Raw genomic sequence first — 21739 nt, 5'->3', positions numbered from 1 at the left:
TTCAGACACACTGACACCTGCATTCCTGGATATCACCTACTTGCTCTGTAGCCCTGGGCAAGTTGATTAACCTTTCTCATCTTATTTGTTCATCTGTAAGAAGAAGATAATAATGCCAAGCATATAGACTTGTGGTGATAATTATATGACCTAATGTTTTAAAGAGATTAACACAGTATCTGGCTTAATAATTGTTAGCTCTAGATGTGTGATACTCAATATCAGTATTTTCCTGAAAGCAATTTCAAAAAGTTAAAAAATCCCATATTGAGTTTTTGAAAATGCATCGTTAATGTTATTTTTGATTGACAAATCAAATTGAAAACTTACTGAGCGTGTTGAGATGTATTGATATATATATATATGTGTGTGTGTATATATATATATATATATATACACACATATATATATATATATATGCACACACACATATATATATATATATATGCATATACACATATATACGTAAACCATGTGGAATCATTAAATCAAGCTATGTAACATATCCAATACCAATTGCCTATCATCTTTGTGGTGAGACATATCGCTGGGTATGGAGTTAGAAAGTAGAATCTGAAAAGACAAAGGTAAAACTCCTAAGTTCTTTCCCGATAATATCTATATTGTCATCTCCTCTTGTACTTTGCCTTGTATTTCTAAGAGCTTCTAAAGATGATATCTGGAAGTTAGTAATGCACACCACATATGCAGTAAAACAGTTTTGTTATTCACCTTGGACTACTGGACACTTGGTTTGAGTCCTAGCTATGTGCACATTGGGGGTAAGAGTGAAAGTCCAGTGATTATTAAACAGCAGAATTCATGTGTGCAGTTGATTGTGATATCCATTTGGCATTAATATGTGGATTCTTCACTTAGCCCACATAATTTATTACTCAAGCTCAGGAAATGTGAGTCAGTAGCTGTTACAGGTGTTGGTTGCTATTAATAGTGTTGACAAAACATATAAGTAAAAATAAACCAAGCAAACATGTAGGGAGTGTGATAAGTTCAGTAAGCAAAATATTTGGGTGCTAAGTGGTGATGGTAGTGAGATACTCAAGGGAAGCCCTCTTTGAAATGCCTGCATTTGAACTAAAGTTTAAAGGATGAAGGATAAGGAAACATTTATTTTGTGTATGTGAAAATTATATATATATATATATATATATTTTTTTTTTTCCACATAGGAAAGTAAATGTAGTGTCCCAAGGCAGGAAAAGAGTTCAGTTTATTTCCAGAACAAGGAAAATACAATGTTCTTGAGATATTAAGTTTCATTGAAGATAAGATCAATAGGAAACTGTCAAAGGATTATAATCAAATGGTATAGCTGGATCTAAGTTTCAAGAAGGACAACTCATTCCTCTTCACATCATTAGAATAGCTATTTAAAGCAAAGGGAGGGAGGGGGAAAAGGAGAGGGAAAGACAGACAAGAGTTGACAAAAATGTGGGAAATTTTTACCCCTGGTCCATTTCTAGCAAAATGTGAAATGGTGAAGCCTCTGTAGAAAAATAATATGACACCTCAAAAAATTAAACAGAATGACCACACTAATTCCACTCCTAGATATACCCAGAAGAATTGAAAGCAGAGATTAGAACAAATATTTGTGAGTCCACATCTGCAGTGGCATTATTCACAAAAACAAAAATGGAAACACAAGTGTTTATTGCCTCAGTCAATTCAAGCTGCTACAACAAAGTACCATGGAGTAGGCTACTTACGAACAACAGATTGCAACAGATTGATTCCTCCCAGTTCCAGAGTAGGGAATCTGAGGACAGATGCCAGAATGGTTAGGTTTTGGTGAAGGTTACACACTGCCAACTTCTCATAGTGTACTCAACATGACACAAAGAAGGTTAGAGTGCTCTACCCTCATGACCTGATTAACCTCCTAAAGACCGCCCCCCCTCCTAAAACTAGCACATTAGGGATTAAGATTTCAAGACTGAATGTTGCGGAAATATAAATGGTCATTGATGGATCAGTAGATAAGAAAAATGTGAGAAATATATATATATATATAATTTCTCCCCCCACTGGAAAATTCTTGACTATTAAAAATGTCACATTTTACAATGTAGACAAACCTTAAAAAATCCTAAATGAAATAAGTGAGACATTTCACTTGTACAAGGTACCTAGAGTAGTCAAATGTATGCAGAAACAAAGTAGAAAAGTAGTCATTCAAGGTCAGCAGCAGGGGTTATGGGGAGTTACTATTTAATGGCTATGGAAACTCTGCTTGGAATGATGAAAAGTTCTGGAGATGAATGATAGTGCCAGCTGCACCCTTGTGCACCAGCACACTGTGCAGTCAAAAAGCTGTTGAACTGGGAAAGTTTAAGTTACATGTATTTTTACCACAAATAAAGAAAAAGGCAACTCACAGAACCTGGGTTTAAAAAAAAAAAAAAAAAAGGTAGCAGTACAAAAGCAGAGAATTCTGCAGCTTCTGGTTGGAAACCATAGTACCCTGGAAAAAGAGGTGCCAGCAGAAGAAGCCCCCATTTCAGATAAAACTGGAATCAAAAGACACAAGAAGAAAAGATGAGGGATGACTCCTATTAATTGACATTACTGAATTGATATCAGAAATAACCAATGTATAACGAGAAGAAATTTATTTTAGCTCCCAGTTTTGGAGGCTTCAGTTCATGTTAGCCTGTGGCTTTCAATTCAGTGGGGAGACAACACTTCATGGCAGTAGCTCATGGCAGAGCAAAGTCTGATTGCATTGACCAGGTTATGAAAGAGAGGAAGACCAAGGGGTCCTAACATCCCTTTCCAGTGGTCACCCGCAGTTACCAGAGGTCCCCACAAAAGCCTCACCTTTTAAAGGTTCTACCATCTCCCATACTGACACAGGCTAGAGACTAAGCCTTGAGCACATGAAACTTTTGAGTGATCACCAATGGTACTTATGGGATAATCAAGGAGAATATCGATGCAATTGAACAGCAACATCAAGATTACAAACAGAAGTACTCTGAAAAAATAAAGTGAGGAGAAATGATGAATGGCAGACAAGGTTTCAGTGTTTTTTTTTTTTTTTTTTTTTTTTTTTTAATTTTTTATTGTGGGTTGTTCAAAACATTACAAATTTCTTGACATATCATATTCCACACTTTGATTCTAGTGGGTTATGAACTCCCACCTTCACCCCATACACAGATTGCAGATTCACATCAGTTACACATCCATTGATTTACAAATTGCCATACTAGTGTCTGTTGTGCTCCGCTGCCTTTCCCATCATCCACCCTCCCCCCTCCCCACCTCTCCCCTCCCCTCCCCTCCTCTCTCTCTACCCCCTCCACTGTATAACCCTGAGGGTCTCCTTCCATTACCGTGCAATTTACCTTCTCTCTCCCTTTCCCTCCCACCTCTCATCCCTGTTAAATGTTAATCTTCTTCTCCTGTTCTTCGTCCCTACTCTGTTCTTAGTTACTTTCCTTATATCAAAGAAGACATTTGGCATTTGTTTTTTAGGGATTGGCTAGCTTCACTTAGCATAATCTGCTCTAATGCCATCCATTTCCCTGTAAATTCTATGATTTTGTCATTTTTTAATGCAGAGTAATACTCCATTGTGTATAAATGCCACATTTTTTTTATCCATTCGTCTATTGAAGGGCATCTAGGTTGGTTCCACAGTCTTGCAATTGTGAACTGTGCTGCTATGAACATCGATGTAGCAGTGTCCCTGTAGCATGCTCTTTTTAGGTCTTTAGGGAATAGACCAAGAAGGGGAATAGCTGGGTCAAATGGTGGCTCCATTCCCAGCTTTCCAAGAAATCTCCATACTGCTTTCCAAATTGGCTGCACCAATCTGCAGTCCCACCAGCAATGTACAAGTGTACCCTTTTCCCCACATCCTCGCCAGCACTTGTTGTTGTTTGACTTCCTAATGGCTGCCAATCTTACTGGAGTGAGATGGTATCTTAGGGTGGTTTTGATTTGCATTTCTCTGACAGCTAGAGATGTTGAGCATTTTTTCATGTACTTGTTGATTGACTGTATGTCCTCCTCTGTGAAGTGTCTGTTCAGGTCCTTGGCCCATTTGTTGATTGGGTTGTTTGTTCTCTTATTGTCTAATTTTTTGAGTTCTTTGTATACTCTGGATATTAGGGCTCTATCTGAAGTGTGAGGAGTAAAGATTTGTTCCCAGGATGTAGGCTCCCTATTTACCTCTCTTATTGTTTCTTTTGCTGAGAAAAAACTTCTTAGTTTGAGTAAGTCCCATTTGTTGATTCTAGTTATTAACTTTTGTGCTATGGGTGTCCTATTGAGGAATTTGGAGCCCGACCCCACCGACTGTAGATCGTAGCCAACTTTTTCTTCTATCAGACGGCGCGTCTCTGATTTGATATCAAGTTCCTTGATCCATTTTGAATTCACTTTTGTGCATGGCGAGAGAAAGGGATTCAGTTTCATTTTGTTGCATATGGATTTCCAGTTTTCCCAGCACCATTTGTTGAAGATGCTATCCTTCCTCCATTGCATGCTTTTAGCCCCTTTATCAAATATAAGATAGTTGTAGTTTTGTGGATTGGTTTCTGTGTCCTCTATTCTGTACCATTGGTCCACACACCTGTTTTGGTACCAGTACCATGCTGTTTTTGTTACTATTGCTCTGTAGTATAGTTTGAAGTCTGGTATCGCTATACCGCCTGATTCACACTTCTTGCTTAGCATTGTTTTTGCTATTCTGGGTCTTTTATTTTTCCATATGAATTTCATGATTGCTTTCTCTATTTCTACAAGAAATGCCATTGGGATTTTGATTGGCATTGCATTAAACCTATAGAGAACTTTTGGTAATATCGCCATTTTGATGATGTTAGTTCTGCCTATCCATGAACAGGGTATATTTTTCCATCTTCTAAGATCTTCTTCTATTTCTCTCTTTAGGGTTCTGTAGTTTTCATTGTATAAGTCTTTCACCTCTTTTGTTAGGTTGATTCCCAAGTATTTTATTTTTTTTGAAGATATTTTGAATGGAGTGGTTGTCCTCATTTCCATTTCAGAGGATTTGTCGCTGATATACAGGAATGCCTTTGATTTATGCGTGTTGATTTTAAATCCTGCCACTTTGCTGAATTCATTTATTAGCTCTAATAGTTTCTTTGTAGAGCCTTTTGGGTCTGCTAGATATAGAATCATATCATCTGCAAATAGTGATAATTTAATTTCTTCTTTTCCTATTTTTATGCCTTTAATTTCTTTCGTCTGTCTAATTGCTCTGGCCAGTGTTTCGAGAACTATGTTGAAGAGAAGTGGAGAGAGAGGGCATCCCTGTCTTGTTCCAGATTTTAGAGGGAATGCCTTCAGTTTTTCTCCATTCAGAATAATGCTAGCCTGAGGCTTAGCATAGATTGCTTTTACAATATTGAGGTATGTTCCTGTTATCCCTAGTTTTTCTAGAGTTTTGAACATAAAGGGATGCTGTACTTTGTCAAATGCTTTTTCCGCATCTATCGAGATGATCATATGGTTCTTATTTTTAAGTCTATTGATGTGGTGAATAACATTTATTGATTTCCGTATATTGAACCAGCCTTGCATCCCAGGGATGAATCCTACTTGATCATGGTGTACAATTTTTTTTATATGTTTTTGTATCCGATTCGCCAGAATTTTATTGAGGATTTTTGCATCTAGGTTCATTAGAGATATTGGTCTGTAGTTTTCTTTCTTTGAAGTGTCTTTGTCTGGTTTAGGTATCAGGGTGATGTTGGCCTCATAGAATGAATTTGGAAGTTCTCCCTCCTTTTCTATTTCCTGAAGTAGCTTGAAAAGTATTGGTATTAGTTCTTCTTTAAAGGTTTTGTAAAATTCTGCTGTATACCCATCGGGACCTGGGCTTTTCTTAGTTGGTAGTCTTTTGATGGTTTCTTCTATCTCCTCAATTGATATTGGTCTGTTTAGGTTTTCTATATCCTCCTGACTCAATCTGGGCAGATCATATGACTTAAGAAATTTATCTATGCCTTCACTATCTTCTAATTTATTGGAGTATAAGGATTCAAAATAGTTTTTGATTATCTTCTGTATTTCTGAAGTGTCTGTTGTGATATTGCCTTTTTCATCCCGTATGCTAGTAATTTGAGTTCTCTCTCTTCTTCTCTTCACTAGCATCGCTAAGGGTCTGTCTATTTTGTTTATTTTTTCAAAGAACCAACTTTTAGTTTTGTCAATTTTTTCAATTGTTTCTTTTGTTTCGATTTCATTAATTTCAGCTCTGATTTTCATTATTTCTTGCCTTCTACTTCTTTTGCTGTTGTTTTGCTCTTCTTTTTCAAGGATTTTGAGATGAAGTATGAGATCATTTATTTGTTGGTTTTTTCTTTTTTTAAGGAATGAACTCCAAGCAATGAATTTTCCTCTTAGAACTGCTTTCAATGTGTCCCATAGATTCCGATATGTTGTGTCTGTGTTTTCATTTATCTCTAAGAATTTTTTAATTTCCTCCTTGATGTCTTCTATAACCCATTGATCATTCAGTAACCTATTGTTCATTCTCCAATTGATGTATGCTTTTTCCTTCCTTCTTTTATCGTTGATTTTCAGTTTCATTCCATTATGATCAGATAAGATGCATGGTAATATCTCTACTCCTTTATATTGTCTAAGAGTTACCCTGTGACATAATATATGATCTATTTTTGAGAAGGATCCATGTGCTGCTGAGAAAAAAGTGTAACTGCTTGATGTTGGGTGGTATACTCTATATATGTCAATTAGGTCTAGGTTATTAATAGTGTTATTGAGTTCTATAGTTTCCTTATTCAACTTTTGTTTGGAAGATCTGTCCAGTGGCGAGAGAGGTGTGTTGAAGTCTCCCATGATTATGGTGTGGTGGTCTATTAGACTCTTGAACTTGAGAAGAGTTTGTTTGACGAACATAGCTGCACCATTGTTTGGGGCATAAATATTTATGATTGTTATGTCTTGTTGGTGTATGGTTCCCTTAAGCAGTATGTAGTGTCCCTCTTTATCTCTTTTGATTAACTTTGGCTTGAAATCTATTTTATTTGATATGAGTATGGACACGCCTGCTTGTTTCCGAAGTCCATATGAGTGATATGATTTTTCCCAACCTTTCACCTTCAGCCTATGTATGTCTTTTCCTATCAAATGCGTCTCCTGTAGGCAGCATATTGTTGGGTCTTGTTTTGTGATCCATTCTACTAGCCTGTGTCTCTTAATTGGTGAGTTTAAGCCATTAACATTTAGGGTTATTATTGAGATATGGGTTGTTCTTCCAGCCATATTTGTTTATTTCTGTTACTAAACATTGTTTGTTTTCCTCTTTGATTGTTTCCCCCCCCCCTTTACTGTCCTACCTCCCACTGTTGGTTTTCATTGTTATTTTCCATTTCCTCTTCCTGTAATACTTTGGCTAGGATGTTTTGAAGAGATGGTTTTCTAGCTGCGAATTCTTTAAACTTTTGTTTATCGTGGAAGGTTTTAATTTCATTCTCCATCCTGAAGCTTAATTTCGCTGGATACACAATTCTTGGTTGGAACCCATTATCTTTCAGTGTTTGAAATATGTTATTCCAGGATCTTCTAGCTTTCAGAGTCTGTGTTGAAAGATCAGCTGTTATCCTGATTGGCTTGCCCCTAAATGTAATCTGCTTCCTTTCTCTTGTAGCTTTTAAAATTCTCTCCTTATTCTGTATGTTGGGCATCTTCATTATAATGTGTCTAGGTGTGGATCTCTTATGATTTTGCACATTCGGCGTCCTGTAGGCTTCTAGGATTTGGGATTCTGTCTCATTCTTCAAGTCTGGGAAGTTTTCTTGTATTATTTCATTGAATAGACTGCTCATTCCTTTGGTTTGGAGCTCTGTACCTTCCTGTATCCCAATGACTCTTAAGTTTGGTCTCTTAATGTTATCCCATATTTCTTGGATGTTCTGCTCATGGTTTCTTAACAGTCTTGCTGAGCTGTCTATGTTCTTTTCCAGTTGAAATACTTTGTCTTCATTGTCTGATGTTCTATCTTCTAAGTGTTCTACTCTGTTGGTAGTATTCTCCATTGAGTTTTTAAGTTGGTTTATTGCTTCCTGCATTTCTAGGATTTCTGATTGCTTGTTTTTTATAACCTCTATCTCCCTGTATAGTTGATCCTTTGCTTCCTGGATTTGTTTGCGTAATTCGTTGTCGAAGTGATCTTTCATTGTCTGATTTTGCTGTTTAATGTCTTCCTTGATACTCCAGATCATCTGAAGCATGTATATCCTGAATTCTTTATCTGACATTCCATCTGCTGCAGCTGTTACCTCTTCTAAAGTTGCGTTGACCTGCATTGCTTGTGGTCCTTTCTTTCCTTGTCTTTTCATACTGCTTGCGTATCTTTCCTGCAGGTGCGGGCGGCAGCTCTGCTCTCTCCTTATTCCAATTGGGGTGTCGTGGCTACCACGCCGGCAGGTCACTGGGCCTGTTCTGGGAGCTGGTGGCGGCTCTGTTCTGCCCCTACTCCAATTGGGGTGACGTGTCTGTCGTACCAGCAGGCCACTGGGCCTGTCCTGCTGGTCGGTCGCAGATCTGCCCACCTTTCGGGCACGAGTGGAGGCTCTGCTTTGCCCCTACTCCAATTGGGGTGTCGTGACTACCCCGCCTGCAGGATGCTGGGTCTGTTCCTGGCAAGGGAGGCGACTCTGCTCTGTCACTACTCCAATTAGGGTGGTGTTTGTACCCCGCCGGCAGGCTCCTGGGCCTGATCCGCCGGTCTGTTGTAGGTCTGCCTACCTTGAAGGCGCGGGCGGCGGATCTGCCCTGCCCCTCCTACCACGCCTGCGGACCCCTGGGCCTGATCTGCAGGTTGATCACTGGTCTGCTCACCCTGCGGGCACGGGTGGCGGTTCCGCTCCACCCCAACTCCAATTGGGGTCACGTGACCACCACACCGGCAGGGCCTGATCCGGGCGTGGGATAAGGATCTGCTCTGCCCCTACTCGAGTTGGGGTGACGTGTGTACCACACTGGCAGGCCACTGGGCCTGACCCGCCAGGCTTTCACAGGTCTGTTTACCTTGCAAGCGCGAAGGGCGGCTCTGCCCTGCCCCTCCTACCACGCCCATGTACTACTGGGTCGTGGGTCTGCCCACCTGGCGGGTGTGGGTGGCGGCTCCGCTCCGCCCCCTCTCCAATTGGGGTCACGCGGTCACCACGCTGGCGAGCCGCTGGGCCTGCTCCGGGGGCTGGCGGCGGCCCGGCTCCTTCCCTCTGGCTCGAGGACAAATTGAGGATACTCGGGTGACTGAGCCTCACCCCCCTTACCAGGAGACCAACTGCTTATGTCACCGCTGGTATTGATGAAGATCTCTCCTCCACCGCTTTCTGCTGACATCAGATCTCTGCCATGTTGGTATCCTATGCGAATGGCAGCATTTCGTTCCCCTTGCCAGGCAACCCAAGCAATGGGTGAGTCCTGACCTGCCCTCAGCAGGACCCGGACCGAGACACAGTTTCCGCGGGCTCCTAGCCCCGGTCCAGGGAAGTTCCGGGAGCCGGAACTCGGCCGCTCCGTGCTCGGTGTAAGCTCCTATAAGTGTAGGCTCCAAGAAGCAGCCCCCGCGGGCTCAGTTCTGGGAGCCGGAATTCGGCCGCCTAGTGTTTGGTGTATGCTCTGATAGTAGCAGGGTCCAAGAAGCAGCCTCCGCGGGCTCCGCAGCCCTGAGCCAGGGCGGTTCCGGGACGGTTCCGGGAGCCGGGACTCGGCCGCCCCGCGCTCCGTGTTCACTCCGATAAGATCAGATTTTAAGAAGCCCCCAGGCGCTGAACCCTAGCAATCTGTCTGCAAGCCGCAGGCGAATTGCAGCCTGAAATTACCTGTTCTATGGCTGAATGAGCTGCGGTCAGTCAAAAACAGGTGTGGTGACGTCAGTTTACCAACATGGTGGCTGCTGGCCTCCTCTGTGGTCTGACCGGTGTGGAGAACCGAGATGGACCGCTTCCTTCCCCGTCTCGAACCCAGAATTCAGCCCTGAGTGCGGTGCTTGCGCGTCTGGCAGAAACTGCAGCGCTGTAACCCTGCGTCTCTATCCCAGCGCGCTGCAGACTCTAGCCGCGGGGTGATTTGCTGAATAAGCACTGTTACCCTCCGTGCGACAAACCTCTCACGTTTGAGTCCCCGTAGCCGATCCTCATGCGATGGAAATCCTTCCTCCAGGTTCCGGCGCACCCCACTATTGCTGGAAATTCCTAACAAGATATCCTTTAGCCGTCCTGACTTGTCATACTCCCACACAGTGAAGCAGCACACGGGGGTAATGCACTCCCCTCGCCGCCATCTTCCCTCATCGGTTTCAGTGGTTTTTAAACTGTAAAACTGAAATGACCTTAAGTGAAATATTCTAGTATTGAAATAAGAATATTAATTGGGCTGAGCAAATTGGGCTGTGCAAATCTTCCTATGGAAGTGGGAGTTGGTGTTACACCCTGAATATATGCAACCCCAGCTCCTTGCACTTTTGTGATGTCCAGTAGGACATGTTTACATAAAAACTGAACACTCTTGGTTATTATGGATGTGTTTTCTGACTGTTTGCTCTTATTTAAAAATTTGAACAGGGTCTTCTAGGTCTTCCTAGCATTTAGACTGGCTGCTGGGTCTCTTTTTTTGCCAAAGGGTAGTCTAGAATGACAAGCAATCTTGGGTCTGGTCAGATCTGTTTAAATTCTTATTTCTTCTCTACCTGCTGGGGTACCTTTAGGCAAGTTACTTAATTTTTCTGGAGTTTTATTCTGTCATTTATAAGACAGAGATTATGGTACTTACTTTTAAGAATTTAGTGTAAGAATTAAAGATAAAGTATATAAATTGCCTGGTACATAGTGGGCACTAAGGCATGGGGTTGGTTGCTGTACTTAACACCTCTTGGGGGCGGGACCAACATTAAGTTTAACCAAAGAATAAACTGTAACAGTTAACTGATTTCAGATTCAAAATCATAAATGGCTCAGAAGTCATTCTAGGAAATTTAACAGGCTTGGGAATTGTCATAGTAAGAAGAGAATCTAATATGTAGCTATTGATAAACTGTCTTATCCTTTCTGGAGAGTCAGTATAATCCATTGGAAAGAATTTAAGGAAGTAGCTTAACTTTTTAAAGTTCAGTCACTTGACACTCTTCATACTCTCTGATCTGCAATCTTCACACTTTGGACTGTACCTAGCCATCGTTTTTTTTTTTTTTTAACATACACCATCTTTTAAATTTATTTATGAACAGATATACTAAACATTATGTCTTATAACACATTTAAAATAGACATATTAAGTTGACCTAAGGATGACATAAATTTTCTAAATAACTCTTGTTTTACTTATGAATTATATTTATAATTTTTGCCCTTATTAGAATATCATTGAGAATTCTGTGATCGACTATACTTCCTTCTTTTTGCAATGTTTAACATTTCAAAATACAGTAATTTCAAGATCAGTTTATTGCTAATTGTCATCTTAAAAATCACTGTAGTCAAAAGGATACCTATCAACGATAAATAAATGCAACTAGAAAGGTTGTATTATTGCTTGGTTATAAATCATACGTTTCATATTTTGATCCTACTCATCAATTATGAAATGATTTTTGGTAAAATTCAGCTGGTAAATTATCATTTTCCTTGCTATCTGTCAGTTTTATAAAAACTAATCAAAAGGTGTTGAATTTTCAATTTTTAAAAATGTTCTTAAAATCCACCAAAACTATCCTTTTGAAAGATTATTTTAAAATTATCTTGCCAAAATTTTAAAGTAAAACATCATGAGACAGTTTTAAATAGGTCATGATATTATAACTTTGTGATCACGATTTTACGTATGATGGGAACATTTCAAAACATGCATCCTTAAAATACCCCTCATGTATATCTTTCCCTCAAAAGCAGCCTTTTTCTCTTGCATTTCTAGCATGCCTCTGTTATCTTGATGGGAAAGATTAAGTTTTTATTTCTCATATCCCAGAATAGGATATGAGAATACTTAATAGCATATTAAGTAAACATACTATTTACAGCTTCTTGTCTTCACAGAAGAGAACAATGCTTTTGTCTTTTTGTAATACAAAATACAATAAATTAATTTAAGTTTGACATCTTCTTTAAATACTTTGCCATGAGCTAGCAAGCAAACATCTATGTAATATAAAATGTTTTCTTGTTCACTCTCCATCATGTTTTATAGTATTATTGAGATACCTATTTTTTAAGATAATATCAACCATAAATCTATTTAACCTGACACAGAAGAATTGTCATGAGTTGTAATATGATGGGATCAAACTGAATATGGTAATGACAATATCAACCTCTCTACATTGTGGAATTCTATCTCCTCTCTCAGGAGACCTAGTAGAACATAGGCGAAAAGTGCATGTATGAAGTTTGGTCACAGTGAGGACATTAAGGTCAATCTGGATAGTAAATAAAAGTAAAGTTTATTTTATTTTAGATTTCATAATAGTTGTGCTCATAGATGTATGTGTGGGTATGTGCATGATATAAAATATTACTACATTTCAATGGGCCATTTGCATAACCACTTTGTGTATTCTAAATGAGATTAATTTAATTATTTTTGGTGTTGATAAGGCTGAATCTGCTCCAGAACATAAAGGCAAGTCAAGTCCATAATCTATCTACTACATAACTCAGGTTCATTTGTATGCCTTTTAGAAAATTCACATGGTTATGGGTGAGATGGTGTAGGCCTGTAATCCAAATGACTCAGGAGGCTGAGGCAAGAGGATCCAAAATTTGAACCCAATCTGGGCAACTTTGCAAGATCCTGTCTCAAAATAAAAACTAAAAACTGGGCAGAGGGATATAGCTCAGTGGTTGAGCTATATCCTGGTTTCAGTCCCCAGATTTGAAGGAGACTTTAGCATTTGGGGTTTGTGAGGTGATCATAATATAATGTAAAATCAATGATTATTATGAGTAATTTTTTGGTAATTATTTATTTCTATGTAAACATCATGAAGATTGTGGTATCATATGCGTAGTCTACAGTTATTTGCTATTTGTTGTGATATGTTCTTTTTCTTTTTTGGTCATATTTTGTATACGTGAGCATGTAAACATACTTAGAAAATCTAAACACACCAAAGAGAAACCAGTAAAGACAGAGAAGGAGGCAGTCTTATAGTCCTCTGTATCTTTCCAGAATAAAGACCAACACATGATGGAATCACAATGAAAAGTGGTAATCACTGGATTCACTGGATGTCATCCATTATTGCTAAATACAAAGTACAATTTACTTTTATGCAGAGTGGAGAAACTCTCCCTTCCCTTTATAATCTAAGTGTTTCATTTGTTTCGTAAATGAGAGATTTTTCAAGTCGAGAGGGGAAAAATGAAGAAAAAAGTATGGTCATGATGATCATAATGACTTATACTTATGAATAAGGCAGCTGGTTTCCTGTCTCCTTGACCAAATAACAGTTGCCTCTTGATTGATGAGATGGTTGATGGAATAGCTTTTGATCCTTCTACTGTTTTATTTCCAGCTTAAGAAGCCATTTAATAGACAGTAAAATTTCCAAATGAATTGAATTCTATATATGCAATTTTATACACTGATTCATTCATGGTGGGGATGGGATGGTGATTTAGAGCCCATTTAGATTTTTGAATGAAGAGAAAGGCTAATTTCTGCCTCGTTAACTTATTCTATGAATTTTCAATTTGACCAATTCTAAATGACTCCTTCTACATCAGTTTAATTTTTGGGTTAATAGGTAGTTATAATTCATATTTATAGTCTCTTTTCAGACTGGAAATGTAGACCCTAAATCCTGCTGTTATTTATAACCAGTGAATATATTTTATTTCAGGGAAAAAAATCCTGAAGCTTTTGCTGAGTTTGCTGATGATACCACAAAATTGAGTAGTAATCCATTTTTAGTATTAGTCTTAGTTTATAATAGAATTTAACGAATTTGTGTAAAAGGAAATTAACTTTTTATAACATCAAGAAGTTAGCTATTAAAAATTCATTCTTTCAGTTGTATTTCAAGAAAATCAGTTAATTATATCAAAATATTAATCATTATATATTTCAATATTTTTATCACTATTAGTTTAATATGAAGTCAATAATTCTTAAAAAAATTCCAAAATAATAAAAATGTTTATGTGATCATGTAAACAGAAATAATTTGTATTAAATAAGTACTATAAACATTATCACCACTGCCCTTTCTTTCAATAGAGAGCATGATACTTGAGATGATAGGAACTGGGTACAAGGAACTTGCCACAGCACATCTTAGCTGGAAATGAATTTCACCATCCCAACCTGAAATAACAGGCTAGCCTCAAATGGGCATTGTGGACTTACATATTTAATATATTTACATATTTAACTTAGGTTAAATAAAATTTCCAAACCATCTCTCCTTATATTTCCCTCCAGTGATTTCTATAATTGCTAAAATGCATCCTTTCCAACCCTAATAAATTTAGTAATTAAATCACATATGCTTATTTATTTTATTTTGAAGGATGTCGGAGCACTTTGCAATTATTCAGAGTTGTCATTATAAAATGTGTTCTCTCTGTATTTATCATGTCAGAGGAAAATTTTTAAATTGTTCTTGAATATGTGATTTATCTCAGTAAATGAATACGGTAGCTTTATATAAAGGCATTGGCAAACTGATTATCTTCAAACACTAAAGAAATTTTTTAAATAAAATTTAATAAAGTACTTTCATGTACCCTAATTATATGAACTACTAACATCTGCTTTTTTATAACTATTTTTCAGAATGCTATTTGATACGTGTTTGTAAATGACAGACAATTCCTGTGGGTTTTTGCAGTACAGTACATGAAATATTATTGACAAAGTTGTTTCTTTAGTGGACTTTGCTGAAATTTTGTGTGTCTGCTACTCCCTAACACTTCAGTTCAGTAATGGCAATATCTACTGGCACAGCATTTAATATTTAACTCTTTAACTTTTATTGTTTGATATATCTTTTTGCTCTGCTGAGAACAGCAGTATTCTGGTTGTTCCTTCAATTGAATAACCACTAAGAGCAGGAAATTGGTTTTGTCCAAAAGGTAGCAAGATATTTGAAGGAGTTCGTGACACAGGCAGTAATTCAGGGTTAGATTTTGTAGCTCCTTTTGAGGTACCAAGGTTATTTGTACTGGTGGCAATGGGATGGAGTAAGTCACAGGTAGTACCATAAGTCAGGGTTTTCCTTAAAGAAATTTATTTGTCCCTTAATAATTTTTCAATGCTCTTAAATGCACTTGTCATCAGTGAGCCCAATAAAACAAAACAAAAAAAAAGGACAGATTTAGCATTTCTAATCATCTATGACTGGCAGTACTTAAACAATGTTGAAAACCATGATATATTTCAAATAAGAATTGATGTCTATAGTAAAGTCTATTATATATTATATATATGTGCATATGTGTACTTATACACATACCCATGTGTATATCTTTAAATTTCTCTGAATAGAAAGTGATAGAAAGATTACATGCCAAAGTATCCCTGAATAGTAGAAAATTAGAAGAGGTAAGGTAAACAAATACTACATTGTAAATCATTTTTCAAATAAGATTATATTTGTACTTTAATAGAAATTTTCTACTAAAGTAGAAATTTTTAGTAGAAATTTTCCTTTTGTCATCATGACAAAATTATGATGACAAAATTATGACATTGGTTGTTAGCCAGTAAACAAACTTTTAACCATAAAAACTGTAGATCTTATAGTTTTCCTGTTATTTTACAATTAAAAAGAACTGCCCACTTCTCATTCATTTTGAAAAATAGTCTCTCGTGATAAACAACATAATGTGAAATAGAACTTGAAAAAAATCAAAATTCATTTTTTATATTATTTGAAATCATTTGTTTGGAAGGCTAAGGAATAAATCAAATATGTATTTTCTAGAACATGTTATTTTTTCATAATGTACTTAACAATTATGTATTTTCATATTTTCTGTGTATATAAATCAAAGGGTTTATTATTAATGGTTTTCTCTTTACTGTCCTCATAAACATAATTGCCAGTAACTTAGCACCCAGCAGTAACCTAGCAACAAGTCAGCTCTCCCACAAGTAAGAAATGAATGCAAACTGTTATGGAAAAAAATTATTGTTTAAGAATATTGACACATGCACATTATTAAAATCTTTCAATTTTGAGAAATTACATGACTATAGGTATTAAATTTCATAAATAATATTACTGCCTGCCTCCTTCATTCAGAAATATAATGGAATCTGTTTGAGACTGCACCAGTATTAACTAGGTAACAACATACTGTTTTCCCTGGCAGCCTGTTCATTCCAGAGGAGAAGTGACTACCTTAGCCTGCTTTTCCTGTGTGGGAGATGAGTTTACTAGATTGGGTTTCACTGGTAAACTTTCTTGATATCTCTTAAATACTTTTAGGATGTATTTATTTTCAAGGGGTTAATTCTTGATACTGCATTTTTAGATATTTTGTGTTATACATTTTGAAATTTTGATATATTTAATATTGGCTCTTACAATGAAATTTAGTTTCTTTGTTATTTATTTTCACTGGGGAAATAACTCTTCCTGTGTTGTGGTTATAACTTTACAAAGGAAGAATATCAGTTTTCAGAGAAAAGCTGAAATTCCATAGGATCATTTTTATGTGACAAATAGACCTTGGAAGGGAGAGAAACACACAGATGAATATCTTCCACTAAGTAGTATTGTAACTACTTGGTTCTTATCATTTGACAGGTAGTTTGTGGCACTTCAGTAAATCGTAGGGCCTGCAGGAAGACTGAGGGAAAAGACAGTAGGTTGGGGTGTGAGTTGAGCATTTAAAAGGAATGCATAGAGTTATAAAACTAAAGATTATCTGCTCCTGGGTGGACGTTTATTTCTTTTAGAAAATGTCCTGAGTTTTCTATTACTTTTAAAATCTAATTTTTAGTAACTTTGAATTTCTACCCCAGTCATTCGTAGGATATGAAATCTACTCTGATTTCTTTATCTCACCATCCTCTCAGGTCTTCTCACTAGGGAAGGGGGAGATGCAAATCAAGAGACCCTTAGAGAGGTCTATACATACACAATGAGATAACAGCATTTGAGAAATATGTGCAAAGTTTGGCTGCTTATGTGATTTTGACTGAAGTTAATCGGAAGGAAGGAAGGAAGGAAGGAAGGGAGGAAGGAAAGAGAGAGAGAAAGAAATAGTGTTTCCTTGAAAAAGTTTTCTATCCTTGGAGGTACCTGGCTATAATTGTATAGACCTGGCTACAATAAACTTACATGCAAAGTTTTATGATGGAATAACATGGTTTATCTGTAAAGACGCTACTTATCTCAACTGTAGCCACTGGTCAATAGTTCAGGCAAACAGTTTTTTAGATGTTGTATATATACATTAGCTGCCCCTTCTAGCAAAGATATGTACGTTATTGAAAAAGTACCTTCTTGATTTTGGCATGTTAAGGCCCTGGAATGCAGGGATGATCTTATTTTTCTCCCGTTGTTTACTGTACTACTTTATATGCTATAAGCTTTCAAGAAATGGTTAATTTGTTTTCAATTGGAATTTGTAGGTATGTTAGAAAGAGCCACAACTACTAAATATATATTAAAATTATTTATGTAGAAATCAAACAAAGTATCTTCTTAGAGATGAAATAAAGTTTATCTGTCTATTACAGAAATAAATCAAGACCAGAATATTATTGTCAAATTGTAAAGTTGATCTAAAAGGAACTGTACTTGTTATTGCAGGTTTGGTTACAAAAGTACGGCTACCTCCCACCAACTGACCCCAGAATGTCGGTGCTGCGCTCTGCAGAGACCATGCAGTCCGCCCTAGCTGCCATGCAGCAGTTCTATGGCATTAACATGACAGGAAAAGTGGACAGAAACACAATCGAGTAAGTAAGATATCCATACTCCTTTTCTTTTTCGTCTTTGAGCCAAACTAAGTAGTCTCAAAAAATTTTACACAAATTCTAGTAACTAATGAAATTATTTGTCTTATTAACTTTTCTTTAAAATCTGTCTGGTTTTAACTCCAGTCCTCTGAGATTTCATACACCATTTAAGGTCCAAAGTTAGCTTTACTCTACCTGATCGTATCAACACGTTTTCAATACAGGAAAGAAAATAGAGTCAAAGGTGAGTTTCTGGTTGAAGCCACCTCAAGGAGGGACAATGAATAATAGAACTGTTTTGTATGTCTAGTAAGAGTATTCTCTGCAAATCTGTAGAGAGGCTACTCTCTGTTAAATGGAGTCCTGTTGATAGTTTCATATAGCCATATAGAAATATTTACACATGAAAATTGGCAAGTAATTCAGATAAGGCCTCCTATTATGGGTGGGAAGGGAAGTTTTCCGTGGGCTAGTTGTTGATTGTTTACTAAATCCTCACTGATGACAGTTTCCCAAGTGAGATAAATCAAATAAGGGTTTTCAATGGAAAGTCTCTAAATTTCTTAACAAGTGGCTGCTTTTTACCCTTTAATAATATTTTTTATCTTATTGATTTATTCATTAATCATTCTATTTATGCAAACAGTAACTCTTTCCTGGGCACTTTTTTTTTCTGTGAAAGGGGCTTTATCAGGTTCAGAAGACATGAGGTCTTTGTCAAAGGAACTCTGTTCTATACATAGCTACACAGTCACAAACTGTGTACTCTTCTCCACAGGCACAGGGTAAGTTCTGTAATATTATAAAGCAGCATTTTTGTTTCTGGACAGCAAAAGAGGAAGTAATTAATTTTTTTTCAATGGAGAAAAAAATCACCTGTGTTTTTAGAGCCCTTGATACTCACAAAGTGATTCTATTTCTGTTATTTAGGTTGATGATCGTACATCAGCCTCCACAATGGGGAAGATATTTTTCTTCCTACTTTCTAAAATGAAGGAACTGAATGTCAAAGGCTGAGTCAAGTCCAGAATAGCAGCAGAACCCAGGTCTTTTGTCGTTTAGTCTGAGGAACTTGTCCCGCTGTGTCCTTCAAGAGATAGCACATTTATTTTTCTTTTTAAACCTTAAATACATGAGCTCTCTGGACTCAGATGTAATTCTGACACCTCAAACTAATTTAACATATAATTCTGAAATTAGATTTTGCTTTCTAATGCTTATAGCCTGTTGTTAAACAACGCATTTCTATGTCATCAAGGTAGGAAAGCACACAATAAAGGCTTTAAACTTCAAAGTATTTTGAAAAAAAAAAAAAAAAACTATTTTACCTCCTCCAACACTTTTAAGAAATGTGCAACTATTTCCTTTGATCTATACCATGGCAAATGAAATCAAGAATAAACAGAACACTTTCTGCAATAATTAGAAACTTGTTATCAATAATGGGAATAAAATTTTGATCTTTGAGACTTGCTGACCCCTAATCTTTATAATGCTTTCTTAATGGTATCATATCCAACTTTCATTTTGAGTGATAAGGACCCCTCATCCTAATAGGCAAAAACCTTCAGATAGTCTTGGGTTTAGTCACTATATAGAGGGGATTTCCATTTAATTTTCACTCTTCACAACATTTTACAAAACATTCCATACATATTTCTGTTTCCCTAGTGGAGAACTGCTAGCTCCTGATTCACTTTTTTTAGAAAATATGACACACTTTTTTAAGATACAAATAGATCGAGGATTTGGAAAAAAAAAATTAATTGTTTTAATGTCTAATTTGACTAATACCAGAATTATAAGGAAGTATTTGGTACTTTTACTAGACATTGAAATTGAGAAAGCCCCACCAAACAACGCTGGCCTTTGTTTTCAGTCTTGGTCATTGGAAGGATTCATGATGCGTAGGTTTGATTTCCTAGAGCAACTAGAGAAAGGTCTTTGTCAGGAGATAATAAAAGAGCAATGTGTGGAGGACTTATTTGGGCCCTTCACGTGGAAAGGGATCTGAGCAGTTTGTTGTTGTCTGGTAGGAGAAGATAGAAAATATGGAGGTGTAGAGAAGGATGTGGGTCTTTTCTAGGTAGAGTGTGGCTCTGAGTCCAGAAGAGGAGAGATGATAGTTTTGGTGCACAGGAGTTAAAGTAGAATTTCTGTGATAGAATTTTAGAAAAAAATAAACACAATAGAGAACCCTTGATAAAAACTAAAGGAGTTTAGTTGCTTGTCTGTCTATTTGGGTTGGATTTTGTGTATGATTATTTTAACAAAACCTTGCTAAAATTATTTTAACAAATTTCAACACTGGAGATTTTTGTGTGTGTATGTGTGTATGTGTATGTATGTGTGTGTTTGTGTGTTTTTACTTAAATTGCTAATGCATTTTTCTCTTTAGAGAGTGTTAAACCTGACAGTTATTTCCAGGTGAACCCACAAATTCTTTGTTAACCCCCTCTCATTTTCCCCTATTTCCCTGCCATGCCTCCTCTACTTCTGTGTCTGCTTGAACTTTACCCTTAGTGTCACCCCAACTATAGCCCTGTGCCCTCATTTGCCTCCTGCCTGTTTTTTTCCACTGAAGTACTTCTACTCTTGATGTTATTGCTCAAGTTACTCAGATCAAGTAATGTTCTATTTTTGGAAGTATAATCAACATAATCGTGCTATTAAAGCAATTGTCTGTTCTTTTGTAATCTCAAGTGAATGTATGGTAACAATATATACTGAAATTGAATGCTATTATTTTACATAATCAAATTATAAGGTGTGAATGTTCTATCTGAGCCTTATTACATAAGGTACACTACAGGTTTAGACCCAAAATTATTTCTCACTATAAAAATAATTTCTTTTCAGAGTCTACAAACTCTTATCTAATTTTAGATTCTTTTTCAAGATCACTTGTTTAAAAATTAAATAATGATATGCTGCTTTGGCAGACAGACATGTGGTATACTTACTCTATAATTCTTGGGTAATTAAAAGTAATGATTACAATTGTGGTAAGCCTTATATCATTTTGATGAGATGAACTCTTTTCATGCAACACAGTTAATGTTTCAAGCAACATTTGAGATATTATCTCAAATGGCATATTATATTTCTTTTATGTCAGTTAGGACATGTTTTGGAAAGATGCTAATAATTACCTATTCTCCACCAAAAATGAATTCATTATATGTTGCAATGTTTCTTTTAATTTATGGGTTCATTGACAGAGCTTTGCCAGCAAATTCACTTAAATTCCTTAGTGAATGGAGAAAGCCATACTATGCATTAAAAATACATTTTTGGCAAAGAGAGAAAAAAATAACAATACAATAAGGAAAAATGAGTCTGATATGTTTTTATAATGCTAATAGTAATTTTTAAACTTTGGTTTCTTTTTCACATGTGTGGTGGTATGTACTGAATCATGCTTGATGAAAGATTTCTTAAAGTGATAAATCTTTTTGAGATTCTTCCACAGATACATGCATATGTGTCTGTGTTTTGATATATCATATAATCTGAATAAGTCTTCAGTTTATTCAAACCCTGGCCAGAAATTATACTTAATTGAAACTAAATTAACACTGAATAAGTAGCTTTTTTCAGAAAATTATTATAAACCTATAAAGATTTTTTGAACTTCTAATTTTATAATTGAGATATTTATATAACAAGATATAACATGAACCATTATATTTTTACGTGATTTACCAACATGTTTCATGATTTCAGTTCTTTTGTCTAAAGAACTAACAAGTTAATACTCTATCTTTTCTTTCAATTTAGACATAAATGAAGGGTTCTTTAG

General features: G+C 36.5%; 1 protein-coding gene across 1 annotated transcript in view; it reads left to right on the top strand.

Moving 5' to 3' along the window:
- The window catches only part of Mmp16 (matrix metallopeptidase 16), a 282987-nt gene that overhangs the window by 116234 nt on the left and 145014 nt on the right, over positions 1-21739 (top strand). The window contains exon 2 of the mRNA XM_046458638.2: positions 17789-17937. Within this exon, the coding sequence (XP_046314594.1) occupies positions 17789-17937 (149 nt within the window). The remainder of the gene's footprint in view (positions 1-17788; positions 17938-21739) is intronic.

Source organism: Marmota monax, unplaced genomic scaffold (genome assembly GCF_021218885.2).
Source record: "Marmota monax isolate L192 unplaced genomic scaffold, Marmota_monax_Labrador192_F-V1.1 WCK01_AAM20220418_F8-fsc00147, whole genome shotgun sequence".
Lineage (NCBI taxonomy): Eukaryota > Metazoa > Chordata > Mammalia > Rodentia > Sciuridae > Marmota > Marmota monax.
This window is presented reverse-complemented; position numbering and strand designations above follow the sequence as displayed.